The sequence below is a fragment of the Dipodomys ordii genome, unplaced genomic scaffold (assembly GCF_000151885.1).
Source record: "Dipodomys ordii isolate 6190 unplaced genomic scaffold, Dord_2.0 Scaffold10, whole genome shotgun sequence".
In the NCBI taxonomy this organism is placed as follows: domain Eukaryota; kingdom Metazoa; phylum Chordata; class Mammalia; order Rodentia; family Heteromyidae; genus Dipodomys; species Dipodomys ordii.
In genome coordinates this window covers 19148645-19162434 of record NW_012267226.1, presented here as the reverse complement: position 1 = coordinate 19162434, position 13790 = coordinate 19148645, and the positions used below count along the sequence as shown (strand labels likewise).

Sequence of the window (13790 nt, the reverse complement as noted above, 5' to 3'; positions counted from 1 at the left end):
GCGGCGTCCCCCGTGTGCACGCCCGGGCTTTTCCCGCCTCGGAGTCTCGCCTTCTCCCCCAGGGGTGGGATGCTGTGCCCCCATTGTGCCACATTGGGCGACTGGTGCCCGTTTGAGAGGAAAGTTTGGACACAGGGAGGAAGATAGTCGTGTGGAGGTAGAGGCTAAGATTGGATTGGGTTTATGCTGCCACAAGTCATCATCTGGCTGGGCCAGGGAAAGCTCTTCCTCAGAAGGCTTCTTAGCAGACATGGCCTTATGGGCACCTTAATTTGGGGCTTGATTTCAGCTTCTAGCTTCCGGAACTATGGAGGAAATGCATTTCTGAACCTTATGCTTGTTTCTGGGCAGCCTCCGGAAACAGCCCCCATGAAGTAATTTTTTTAACTTCTGAGTCTGAATTTCTGAATTTCCCAAACATACTTATATTAAATGATTGAATAGATGTTGTATAGTGGCCTTTCAGATATCTTCACGTTACAGTTCATCTGTGTAACATTTATTGAATACAGCTGTCCTTCAGTATTTTTCGACAGCAGGGACTGTTTTCTCAAATCCACAGGTACTCTCCTTATACTAAGTGGCATGGTATTCGTATAAATTTTAAATTATCCTAAATTACCTGTAGGTGGTTATCAACAGATATGTTAAAAACCTAATTATCTCTAGATTACTTTTAACACCTAGCTCAGTGTAGGTGTTGTGTCATGGTGGGTTTTACTGTATTATTAGAGACTTGTGACCAAAAGAAAATCTGTATCTGCTTAGTACATGTGCAGTTTTTTTTTCCCCCCAAATGTTTAGAATCTGTGGTAAGTTGAGTTTTCAGATCCAAGAACGCGTGGGTTTGGAGTAAATACTTTCTTTCTATGCCGTTTACTGAACAGTGTTGAGGAAACCTCTGTGAATAAGAATATTTTAGTCAGTATGATGTGGCAATGCTCATTTATAATCCCAGCACTTGGGAGGTTGAGGCAAAAGAATCAAGAGTTTGGGACCATCCTGGACTACATAATGACTGTGTCTCAAAATGAGGGCAAAAATGGCCAGGGATGATGGTATACTCCAGTGATCCCAGCACTTGGGAGGCAAAGAGATTTTAAGTTCAAGGCCAGCCTGGGCTACATAGTGAGACTTTGTCTCAAAACCAATAGTCAACTAATCAGTCCATTAGAGCATTATAGTTTAGTGGAAATAGAGGCTTTATATAGCTAACTATACTGGTAATTGATTAAATTCTTTCATAAAAATACAATGAAGATATTCCAAGAGTATATAGTAGAGACATTTAGATCCAGGGAAGTTATATTTGTGCTAGGACCAGGAAAATGAGTAAGAAGTTCCTGGTAAAGAATGAGAGGAAGCTGGACGCCAGTGGCTCATGCCTGTAATTATCTCGGGAGGCTGAGATCTGAGGATCGAGGTTCAAAGACAGCCCAGCAGAAAAAGTGTGATACTCATCTCCAATTAACCACCAGAAAAATGGAAATAGTGCTGTGACTCAAGTGGTGGAGTTCTTGCCTTGAGCAGAAGAGCACAGGGACAGCGCCCAGGCCCAGAGTTCAAGCCCCATGACCGACAAAAAAAACCCCAAAAAACAAGGAAAAAAAATGAGAGGAGTAGGCTTGATAGAAGGAAGGAACTGTGAAAACTGACTTGGTAAGGAATTTGACTCATTCTAGGCATCAAAAGATTACCGGCAATAAGGTGAACCAAGCTAGCAGTGGCATGGGATAAAGTTGTTTATATAAACAGAATCTGAACTGTGAAGGATTTTGAACTTTATTTTAAAACAGGTAAGTTCTTAGACTTCTATCTAGGATCTTTTTGATCTTTTATTGTTGCCATATAGAATGCGAATTGTGGATGATGATGTGAGCTGGACGGCTATTTCTACCACTAAGTCAGACAAGGAGGATGAGGATGATGATGGAGATTTGCCTGTGGTACGTATCTTTTGTAAAATCCGTTTGTTAGGACTTTGAAATGATTCAGGCTTCTCAGGCTTGTGGGGAAAAAGCTGCACACACAGAAGCACTAGCTTGCTAACTTGCTAGCTTGGTCAGTACCCAAGTGTCTTTCTCTGCAGAAATATTTTGAGGGTGGAGCAGGAAAATACAGATGCAAAACAAGGTATCTTGTCCACAGTTACTCTGCAACTAGAATTCATTATGCCAGCCATTCTTTATGCTAGCTGTCATGTGGGAAGAGATCTGAGTTAGGGTGGGGAGAAAGAAGTAATAAGAGAGCAGATGTGGGTCCAATAGAACTAAAAGCTTTCTAACACTGTTGAAAATGCAATGGGGTTTTGTGAGATAATGAGCTCTCTGTCACTGAGCTCCCTGACAGAGGTTTTTAGTTGTCAGGGATAATACAGAAAAGATTCTAATTTGTTTGGGAGTTTGAAAGATGTGAAATGAGGTCTTACCTTTGAAGGTTCTACGATTTTGTGTATACCTGAATGACTTCCTTTGGTTTGGATTCAAGACCTGTCAAGGCTGGGCATATTGGCTCACTCTTGTAATCTCTGCTACTGAAGAAATAGAAGTTAGGGAGATTGAGGTTCTGGGTAAAAACTAAGACTATGTCAAATAAACTGGGCATGGTTTTTATACCTGTAATCTGTTATTTGAGAGGCATAAGCAGGAGGATTACAGTCAAGGCTGACCCTGGGCAAAACCTTGAGACCGTCCTTGAAAATAACTAAAGCATAATAGAGCTAGAGATGTGGCTCAGGTGGTAGAGTGCCTTATCTAGGAGGTGTGAAGTCTTGAGTTCAAACTCCCACCATCAAAACACCTCTGTCATTGTGACTGCCTGCACAGTAAGAAGGGTTTTATAGGACCTAAAGTCCTTGAATATTAGGAAGGAGAAGGAAGCAGCCTGATTTAACTCTGAATATAAATGTAAGAATTTCGATTTTGGCTCACAAGTGGCAGTTGTATACCTGGGAAGTTAATGAAAATTTTGTAATGAAAGAAATTAACCTTTGAAGGGAAATTGAATAGCCAACAAACAAATCTGCAGTGAAGCCAGAAGTGTGACAGTGAGATATTTATGGAGGAAAATTAACTGAGGACCACTGTGTACTTTTCCATGACCACTCCTGTATGGATGTGTGTGCACCATTCATGTTAGAGATGGGAATGGTCATGCTTTCAGGTTCTTGACACAACGTTCTTGGCTGGATTCTGTGTTGTCCTCAGCAGAGTGTCCTTACTCCCACAGGTGGCTGAATTTGTTGATGAACGTCCAGAGGAGGTAAAGCAGATGGAGGCCTTTCGTTCCAGCGCTAAATGGAAGCTTCTGGGAGGTGAGTTCCAAAAATAGATAAATCTAAATTTCCCACTTACAAGATGGGTCTTTTTCCCTTGCACATTTTTCTTCTAGAGGAATGCATAGATTATATGAAGAATCATGCGTGTCATGAATCCTGAAAGATACAGTGGGAAAAAGAACTCAGTACAAGTAGCAAGATATGGGAAGTTAGAGACCATGCTTTGGTATTAGGGCTGTGAAGACAGAATGTGACTTATTTGGAGCCTTTTAGCACCCACTCCTCTGCTCTAGGATAGGAGAGCACTTTGAATAGCATTAGGACCTGGAAGGAGTCTATAGAGAGCAGCTTGGATGCCTTGGCTATTTCTATCCTCTCAAGGACCAATGTTTTTGTCCTTTGGTGAGCGAATTTCTCTGTTCTCTTAAATATCGACATTTTTCTATTGCATTCTGTGCTGCTTGCTCACTCCAGACCTATCCCTAGGCTAATAAGTTAACTCTCAATCTTCAGCTCTCACAGTTCTGTGTAGATAAAATTACAGGTGAAAGCCACCAGCTAGGCCCCATTCAGCTTTTATTTGTATTTGAGTTCCCCAGGAACTCAATAAATATAAGAACTTGAGGGAGAGGAGGAACTAGAATTTAAATGTGTCCTGATTGCTAAAAATATTTTTTATTCGATTAGGTCTCAAGCTACATATTTTTTCCTCAGCTACATATTTTTTAAAGATTGTGCATGGATGTTGGACTCAAACAAACCTGGATATAAATGTTTACCTCTGTATCACATATCAGCAATGTGGTTTTGCAAATTAGTTTTTTTGAGTATATAAAATGGGAATAACAATATATCTTAGGCTTGTCATGAGGATTGAGTAATTTGTATAACATGTTGGTAAGTGGTCAATTTTTTTCAGTCCCTCACACAAGGGCCATAAAGACGGACTAAATATTCAACAGTGTTTCATTTTGGTATTCAGTCAGCTTTTGTTTTTGAAAGAAGAGGAGTATAAATTATGTAGGATAAATACCAGCAGGAGCCACTTAGTAGGTGCCCTTTATAATCTAGAATTTAGAAAGTAGATTGAAAGTAAGAAGATGGGCTCTTGCCTGTCACTTTATCTTTTTTTTTTTTTTTTTGGTCGGTCGTGGGGCTTGAACTCTGGGCCTGAGCACTATCCCTCAGCTCTTCAGCTCAAGGCTAGCGCTCTACCACTTGAGCTACAGTGCCCACTTCCGGTTTTCTGGTGGTTTATTGGAGATAAGAATTTCACGGAGGGGATGGGGGGGGAGGCTGGGAAGGGATGTGAAGGGTAAACAAAGGAGGAGGCTGCAATGCTTGATAAGACATGTACGCATTATTCTGCCCATGTAATTGTAACTCCTCTATACAGTATGTTCATTAAAAAAAAGATTTCATGGACTTTCCTGCCCAGGCTGTCTTTGAACCGTGATCCTCAGATCTCAGCCTCCTAAGTAGCTAGGATTACAGGCGCGAGCCACTGGCGCCCAGTTGTCACTTTATCTTAGTAGCTGTGATCACGTGGTTCCTCAGAGCCTTTGTCTTCATGTCTGTTAAGACGAGGATGTCTGTTATGGTATTACAGAATATTGCACCAAAAATTCAATTAAAATGCTTTGCAAATTGATGACTTGGTAAACAAGTGGAATTATTCTCAAGATATCTAGAGGGCTGGCTTGCTGCAGCTACGCAAGAACCATGTAGACCGTTTGCACTTCCTGAATATCTCTGAGAAGTTTATTGCTGGGGCGTGTTTTGTAACTGGGGGAGAGTAGACAGAACATTTATTGGAATCTGATTTTTGCTTTTGTGTTAGGCCACAGTGAAGACCTACCGTCACATGGACATTTCCGTCACGACACCCCAGATCCCTCCCCTCCTAGAAGGGTCCGTCATGATACCCCAGAAACCTCCCCTGCTAGAAGGGTCCGTCACGACACCCCGGATCCCTCCCCTCCTAGAAGGGTCCGTCACGACACCCCGGATCCATCCCCTCCTAGAAGGGTCCATCAAGACACCCCGGATCCCTCCCCTCCTAGAAGGGTCCGTCATGATACCCCAGAAACCTCCCCTGCTAGGAGGGTCCGTCACGACAGCCCGGATCCCTCCCTGCCTAGGAGGGTCCGTCATGACACCCCGGATCCCTCCCCTCCTAGGAGGGTCCGTCACGACAGCCCGGATCCATCACCCCCAAGAAGGGCCCATCATGACTCGGTCACATCTTCCAGGAGGGTCCACCATGACTCATCAGATACTTTGCTCCCCAGGAAGTCTCATCATAATTCTTCAAGCCATCATGGCTCCTCAAGTATCCCTTCCCCGAGAAGGGCCCACAATTCCCATGATGCATCTCAATCGAGGAGGACTCTTGACTCCTCAGATCCACGGCATCTCAGGAGGACCCGTCATGACTCCCCTGATTTGGCATCTAAAGTCGCTCATTCACTATCTAGAACCCAAAGTAGTAAGGTTCCAAAAAGCACCTCTAGCAGGACTTCTCCACACTGGAAGGAGCCAGAACCCTCTGATTCCTTACATTCCAAGAACAGAAAATATGTGCATGACCAGGACCTTTCTCCTCCTCGAAAAAAACAAGCAAAATCCCACTTCGGAGATAAGAAGCAGATTGATTCTAAAGGTAAGTACATGGCTGTCCATGTGAGAGATTTAATGCTGGGAGCTTGCTTTTGAATCTTTTTAGATACGAATTTCTTTGGAAAAATTTTGAAAAACAAGAAGCTGAGCTTAGAAGACTTAGAAAGTTACAGTGGTAGAGAGGAAAGGAAAGATTTTTTGGTATGGTTAAGACTACTTAGGCAGAACATGCAAGTTTTGTAAGTAATCTTGCCTGCTGTCTTCATTTAACATTTCCTCAGAGCCGGGCGCTGGTGGCTCACGCCTGTAATCCTAGCTACTCAGGAGGCTGAGATCTGAGGATCGAGGTTCAAAGCTAGCCCGGGCAGGAAAGACCGTGAGACTCCTATCTCCAATAAACCACCAGAAAACCAGAAGTGGCGCTGTAGCTCAAGTGGTAGAACGCTCGCCTTGAGCTGAAGAGCTGAGGGACAGCGCCCAGGCCCAGAGTTCAAGCCCCACGACCCACCAAAAAAAAAAAAAAATTTCCTCAGGTCTGCAGAAAGTTATATGTCAATATAATTATTAATGGTGTTACAGTCCATAAATTTAATTATCTCCTAATATTTGCTTTTGATTATTTCTAAGTTTATGCTATTATAATTATTTAGCAAAGATTTAACATAAACTTGGCCTTGTTTTGGACTTTTTCCTCATCTACTTCTGTAGATTAATTACTTTTAGATGGGTTTCCTAGAAAGCTAAGACATTGATTAGGTCAGAAAGTACAGATGTGTCCAAAACTGTTGATACTCACTGCAGATTGCCTTTTGGAAGGTGAATTGTGATGCTTTTATCTAGAACTTAGGCTTATGCAGTGATTTTTTTTTTTAAACTCTATCTTCTTCCTAGATAGTATTTTTATTTTTTAAATAATTTTATTCATTATTTGTGTGTGTGCGTGTGTGCGCTAGTTGTGGGGCTTGAATTCTGGGCCTGGGCATCAAGGCTTAAAGCTAGCTCTACCACTTGAGCTACAGTTCCACTTCTAGATTTTGGTAGTTAATTGGAGATGAGTCTCATGGACTTTCCTGCCTTAGCTGGCTTTGAACCATGATCCTCAGCTCTCAGCCTCCTGAGTAGCTAGGTTTATAAGCATCAGGCTCATGGAGCTGGGCGCTGGTGGCCTGTAATCCTACTTACTCAGGAGGATGAGATCTAAGGATCATGGTTCAAAGCCAGCCTGGACAGGAAAGTCTGTGAGATTCTTATCTCCAATTAATTACCAGAAAACTGGAAGTGATGCTGTGGTTCAAAGTGGTAGAGCACTAGCCTTGAGCAAAAGTGCTCAGGGACAGTGCCCAGGCTATGAGTTCAAGCCACATGACTGACAAAAAAAAGAGTCTCATAGGTACTTTTCTGCCTGGGCTGGCTTTGAACTGCGATTCTCAGAGTAGCTAGGATGATAGGTGTGAGCCACTGTCACCGGGCAGTATTTTTATTTTTAAATTAAAAAATACTTTGTAGTCTATGAAGCATCTGGGATATGTTTTGCTACACCATAGAGGGCTGAGTCCAAGTTTTTCCCATTCTGTTGTGCAGTTGGGGATTTTTAACTGTAGCATAGATGAGTGTTTTGAGATCTTCCATATTAATCTCACTGACAGTCATTAGTTACTAGTCACTTGGGAATAGAAACTCATATGCTTTTGTTTTTGTTTTTGTCGGTCATGGGGCCTGAACTCTGGGCCTGGGTGCTTTCCTTCAGCTCTTCAACTCAAGGCTAGCACCCTATCATTTGAGCCACAGTGCCACTTCTGGCTTTTTCTGCTTATGTGGTGCTGAGGAATCGAACCCAGGGCCTCATGCATTTGAGGCAAGCACTCCACCACTGAGCCACTGGTTTTTAAAAATGGTCTCTGATTTTATTTTCTTGTCCTCAGTATTTTTGTTTAGTAATAGTTCTTCACAAGAGAAGTAAATATTGTACCCTACAGTGATAGGTTATTTTTTTAAAGGTGCTTTAAAGAGAACTTTTTTCCTTTTTTTTTTTTCTTTTTTGGTGATGTTGGAAATTAAAGCCTGAATTTTGTAAATGCTAGACAAGTACTCTGCCACTTAGCTAAATTCCCAATCCTAATATTCTTTAATGTATTCTTTAATTTCTAGACTCTTCTTCCAGCCATAGAATATTGCATGTAAGTCCTCATCTAGAGTCACACATCAGATTCTTCTTCTTACTTAGGTGATTTCCAGAAAGCCTCTGATTCAGATCTTTCTCCTCCACGGCATAAACAAAAGCCAGCTCATCAGGATTCGGATTCAGATCTGTCACCTCCACGGAACAGACCAAGACACCAAAACTCTGATTCTGACCTCTCACCACCAAGGAGGAAACAGAAGACCAAATCTTCTGATTCTGATCTGTCTCCACCTCGAAGGAGTCAGCCTACTGGAAAGAAGGTTCAAGTATCCTACCTTTATAGGCAGGGCCATATTTATTTTCTCCCTCTCCCTTTCTTCCTCTCTTTTCCCTTTTCTTGGAATTGAACTAGGACCTCACATATGTTAGGCCATTATCTTTCTTCACAGGATTCGTCCCTATTTTTAGCTTTATGTATGTCCCAGAGAATCAAGTTGGGGTAAAGCTGAATAAAAAGGAACTCTCTGAAGGCAGAAGTCACTAACAAGTTCTCCTTGTTCAGATCTTCTGTAGTTATTTTTATTATATATTCGAAATTTGAGAACCATAGGTTTGCTTGGATTTGTACTTTAAATGGAATATTTCATTCATTAGATCTTTGTTAGAGGACTCAGCTTGATGCCCGTTTATTATTAGGTGACTTGAGAGTGAGCCATCATGAATATGGCTTACATACTGAAAAGTAGGGCATACAGATCCTTACCTTTTCTTTGCTATATTAATGGTTGTAAAGCTAGTGGTTTTGGTTATTGCTGCCCTCTAGATAAAAGTGAAGCTAAGCCAGGTGCCGGTGGCTCAGGCCTGTAATCCTACCTACTCAGGAGGCTGAGATCTGAGGATCAAGGTTCAAAGCCAGCCCAGGCAGGAAAGTCCATGAGACTCTTATCTCCAATAAACCACTAAACCACTAGGAAACTGGAAGTGGCGCAATGGCTCAAGTGGTAGAGCGCTTGCCTTGAGCTGAAGAGTGCAAGGACAGCGCCCAGGCCCAGAGTTCAAGCCTCACAACCGACAAAAAAAAAAAAAAAGTGAAGCTAACTATGTAGACTCCTGAACCTCTAAATCACCTAATTGATGGTGGATGCTCTGTTTTTCATTGCAACAGGCTACACACATGTATTCTGGGGCTAAAACTGGGTTGGTGTTAAGTGGCATTCAGCAAGAGCAGCAAGAACTCCAGAAACAGGACCAAAGAACCATGGCATTTGAAGGTAAAAATACAAAAGAGGTGATTTAGGCTGATGTACCTCCTCCTCCTCCTCTACCAACACCAGCATAACTTCTTTCTCTTCCTCCTTATTTTTCTTCTTTTACTATAGTCTACTATACCTGATAATTTAGACTTTTACTTACTGTTACAACTGTTTTTATTTTGAATGTTTTTTGGCAGTACTGGGATTTGAACTCAGGGCTTTTCACTTGCTTGGCAGGTCCTCTACCACTTGAGCCATTGAGTTATTTTCAGATAGAATTTTGTGTATTTGTCTGGCTGGTTACAGACCACAATCCTGCTTATGCCTCTTATGTATACTGCACCCAGCTTTAGTTCTGTGCTGTGTGTGTGTGTGTGTGTGTGTGTGTGTGTGTGTGTGTGTGTGTGTGTGTGTGTGTGTGTGTGTGTGTGTGTGTAGTTTTAATGGATAAAGTGGTTCTCTGTTCCTTGAATAGTGTCAGCTCTCAATCCCTTTCTCAGTGTATACTTAGATGTTGATAGGAGCTACTTGATCTATGGCTACAAAAATTCTTATGCATCAATATCCCCAACAGTTGATTCATCCACTGGAATGTTATTCTGATTTTGATACCTAGCTCTTAAAAAGTATTTTGAGGGGTTGGGAATGTGGCTTAGCAGAAGAGTGCTTGCCTAGCATGTATGAAAACATTGGGTTTGATTCCTCAGTACCACATAAACAGAAAGAGCCAGAAGTGGCCCTGTGGCTCAAGTGGTAGAGCACTAGTCTTGAGCTAAAGAGCTGAGGGACAGTGACCAAGCCCAGGGTTCAAGTCCCACAACTGACCAAATAAAAAAACAAAGTGGGCTGGGAAGGTGGCTCAGTGGTAGATCACTTGCCTTGCATGCATGAGGCCCTGGGTTCTATTCCTCAGCACCACATAAGCAAAAAGAAAAGAGCCAGAAGTGGCCCTGTGGCTCAAGTGGTAGAGTGCTAGCCTTGAGCTGAAGAGCTGAGGGACAGCGCCCAGGCCCAGAGTTAAGGCCCCACGACCGGACCCAAAAAATAAATAAAAACAAACAAACTATTATTTTTCTTTTCAGCTGAATTTCAGTTTGCTGAACCTGTATTTCGAGACAAGTTTGGTCGTAAGAAGAACTTGAAACTGGCACGGTTAGAGCAAAGGAGAAAAGCAGAAAAAGACTCAGAACAAGATGAACTGTATGCCCAGTGGGGAAAAGGGTAAGGGCACCACAGAAAGAGAAAACAAATCTGTAGGGACTGGAGCATGTTTTTTCTCTGCTCTTCTTTAGTGCTGTTATCTGGTATGAACTGAATTTCCTTCATACAGTATATTTTCTACTCCCAGTTTATATCGTGGGAATTTACCATTTGGCTTAGGCTACTACGAAGAGGAAGTTCTGCCAGTGGAACAGTGTGGTACATGTTAGTGTAGTAGTAGAAATGTCAAACATGCTTCTCTGTTTGTCTAGTCTTGCCCAGAGCCGCCAACAGCAACAAAATGTGGAGGATGCAATAAAGGAGATGCAAAAACCTCTGGCCCGCTATATTGATGATGAAGATCTGGATCGGATGCTACGAGAACAAGAAAGAGAGGGGGACCCTATGGCCAACTTTATCAAGAAGAGTAAAGCCAAGGAGAATAAGAATAAAAAAGGTAAGAGATCTGGAAATTATTTGAGCTAAAGGTGACCTTATTAGGTCACCTATATTTTTGTGCAGAGCAGGCTACCTCACACAATTGTATCTTTTATATTTTTATTTTGTGTTGGTACTGGTTCTTGAACTCAGGGTCTGGGTGCTGTCCCTTAGCTCTTAGCTAACACTGACACTACCACTTAAGTCACAGCTTCACTTCCTGCATCTTGGTGATTAATTGAAGAAAGTCTCACAGACTCTCCTGTCGGGACTGGCTTTGAACTGTGACTCTCATATCTGAGCTTGAGTACAGGCATGAGTCACTCTCGCCCCGGCCACTTGTAACTCAGGGAGTTTAGAATCAACTCAATAGGAATTTCTACATAGAATTATTTTTTTCTCCATTGCCATTCAACTGAATTAAGTTTGCACAAATAGCTAACTTCATTTTTCATTCTTTCCTTAGAAAGGCCTCGCTACAGTGGCCCAGCCCCTCCTCCCAACAGATTCAGTATCTGGCCTGGATATCGCTGGGATGGAGTGGATAGGTAATTCTATTTCTCTGCCATTCTTAAATCACTCTACATTCACTTTCTTTGCTGTAATCATAAGATGAAATATTTGCTTTGCTTGATTCTATTTCTGAGGTCCACACATACTATTCACGTTTGGAACAGTCCTCCTCCTATTTTCTTCTCAAAATACTTTTAAAAGTACTGTATAGGGCTGGGAATGTAGCTTAGTGGTAGACTGCTTGCCTAGCATGCATGAAGCCCTGGGTTTGATTCCTTAGTACTAATAAACAGAAAAAGCCAGAATTGGCTGTGGCTCAAGTGGTAGAGTGCTAGCCTTGAGCAAAAGCAGCTCAGAGACAGTGCCCAGGCCCTGAGTTCAAGCCCCAAGATTGGCTTTTAAAAAAGTTCTGTACAAGGCTAGGCATCAGTGGTTCACAACTGATATCCTAATTACACAGGTGGCTGGTCTGTGAGACTTTTATCTTCAATTAACTCCCCCAAAGCTGTAAATGGTGCTGTGGCTCAAAGTGGTAGAATTAGCCTTGAACACAAAGGTTTAGGAACAGCGCCCAGGCCTTGAGTTAAAGCCTTAGGACTAGCACCAAAAGTAATAAAAAAGTTCTGCACAAATAATTGGTGTGGTCCAGAATAGGATACCCTTTGTTTTGTGTATTAATCACTTCTAATATTTTCTGAAGTTTAGAGATGAATGATGGCTTGTGGTCTGAAGTCTTCCATATGTTGTATCTTTAAAGTATAGTACTTGAACTTTAATTCTATTCATTGTTTTAGGAGTAATGTCTTCAGAACCCTTCCACGTCATCTATTTACCTATGAGTGTCTGCCCTCATAGAGCCTGACTTGCTCTCTAAGCTGAATAAGCCCTCATTCTGTTTCTGTGATACATACATCATGAATATTCCTATCATGGTTTATGCAATTTGTTTATTTTACACTTATGGGGATTGAATTCTACGGCCTTGTATGTTCTAGGCAGGTGGTAGCACTGAGCTACAACCCTAGCCCAGTGCTTTTTATTTTAATGTTTGTTTAGATGTCTATTTCCTTCTTGAGTCTGTGAGTTCATGAAGACAGATGCTTTGTCACATTCATTTTTGTGCAATGCCGGCTACAATGCCTGTTTTCTAATATCTAATGAGAATTTACTTAATGTTTACTAATGAATGGAAAAGTTATAAGATGTGGATGTTGGCTGGGAGTGAGTTGGCCTTTTTTGGAGGGTGGCAAGAGTTTGAAGTAACTATCAGAGTAGGAGGGTTTGAAGGGTTAGAGGAGGAGAAATTATGTGTAAGCTTTTTGATTCTATTGCATAACTGCCTTTTCTTCACATTCATTATATTGCAAATTGTTACCTCTCTGTTAAAATAAATATCCAGTTCGAGGTTCTGGCTGATTAATATGTCTCTTTTGATTACAGATCCAATGGTTTTGAACAGAAGCGCTTTGCCAGGCTTGCCAGTAAGAAGGCAGTGGAGGAACTTGCCTACAAGTGGAGTGTTGAGGACATGTAATTCTCTGAGTCTGTGTCGGTGTTGTGGGTTGTGGTAGTGGCATGGGACAGCCAGACATCCAGCCTAAGCAGCTGTCTATGCTCATAATTAGGGCCCACACAGACCAGTGACTCGCTGAGTACAAGTTTGACACAGAAGAATGTTACAGACCTGACCTTTGGGTGCTCCAGCCTTGTCTGTGGGTGGCTTTCATAGGAATCCGTGATTTCTACATACCAGGGTTTGTTCTTGGCTAGGTTCTTTTCTTTTCCACTTTCAAATAAACATATTTATTTTTTTAAAAGCATTTCCTAACTGGGTATTTTGTTAGGGGAAGAATGCTAGCTAATATTGAACCCCTGGGGGGTCTTGGATTTTTCATTGATCTAGCAAGCAATGTGTAAAAACTTCCTTAGGTTAGATATATTTTTTTTTGTTTTTTTCGAGAAAATAAGAATTAGTACTAGACTTGACTCAGGAATGTTGGAAACATAATGTGATAAAAAATAGTGTAGTAAGAATAAGGTTAGTGGTGCTCAGAAAACTGGCTTATTTTATATAAGGACAAAAGGAGACCTAGAGCTGGGTGCCGGTGCATCCCACCTGTAATCCCAGCTACTCAGGAGGCAGAAAAGTCCCCGTGAGACACTTATCTCCAATTAACCACTCAGAAAAACCTCTGCTGTGGCTCAAGTAGTAGAGTGCTGGCCTTAAGCACAAAGAGGCTTGGGAAAAGTGCCCAGGCCCTGAGTTTAAGCCCTATAATTGACCAAAATAAAATAAACTTAAATCCTTCCCTCTTACCATGTAAAACAAAACCTCTCAGAAGTTATTTAAAAGCCTAAGTAAGATACA

At 41.8% G+C, this 13790-nt stretch overlaps 1 protein-coding gene across 1 annotated transcript in view; it reads left to right on the top strand.

Moving 5' to 3' along the window:
* Bud13 (BUD13 homolog (S. cerevisiae)) overlaps positions 1 to 13236 on the top strand; it is a 13863-nt gene extending 627 nt beyond the window's left edge. Inside the window, exons 2-10 of the mRNA XM_013009429.1 lie at positions 1853 to 1946; positions 3229 to 3313; positions 5118 to 5939; positions 8121 to 8338; positions 9184 to 9289; positions 10354 to 10492; positions 10744 to 10928; positions 11376 to 11457; positions 12863 to 13236. Coding sequence (XP_012864883.1) covers positions 1853 to 1946; positions 3229 to 3313; positions 5118 to 5939; positions 8121 to 8338; positions 9184 to 9289; positions 10354 to 10492; positions 10744 to 10928; positions 11376 to 11457; positions 12863 to 12956 — 1825 coding nt within the window. The 3' untranslated portion in view covers positions 12957 to 13236. The remainder of the gene's footprint in view (positions 1 to 1852; positions 1947 to 3228; positions 3314 to 5117; positions 5940 to 8120; positions 8339 to 9183; positions 9290 to 10353; positions 10493 to 10743; positions 10929 to 11375; positions 11458 to 12862) is intronic.
* Positions 13237 to 13790: the final 554 nt, after the last annotated feature.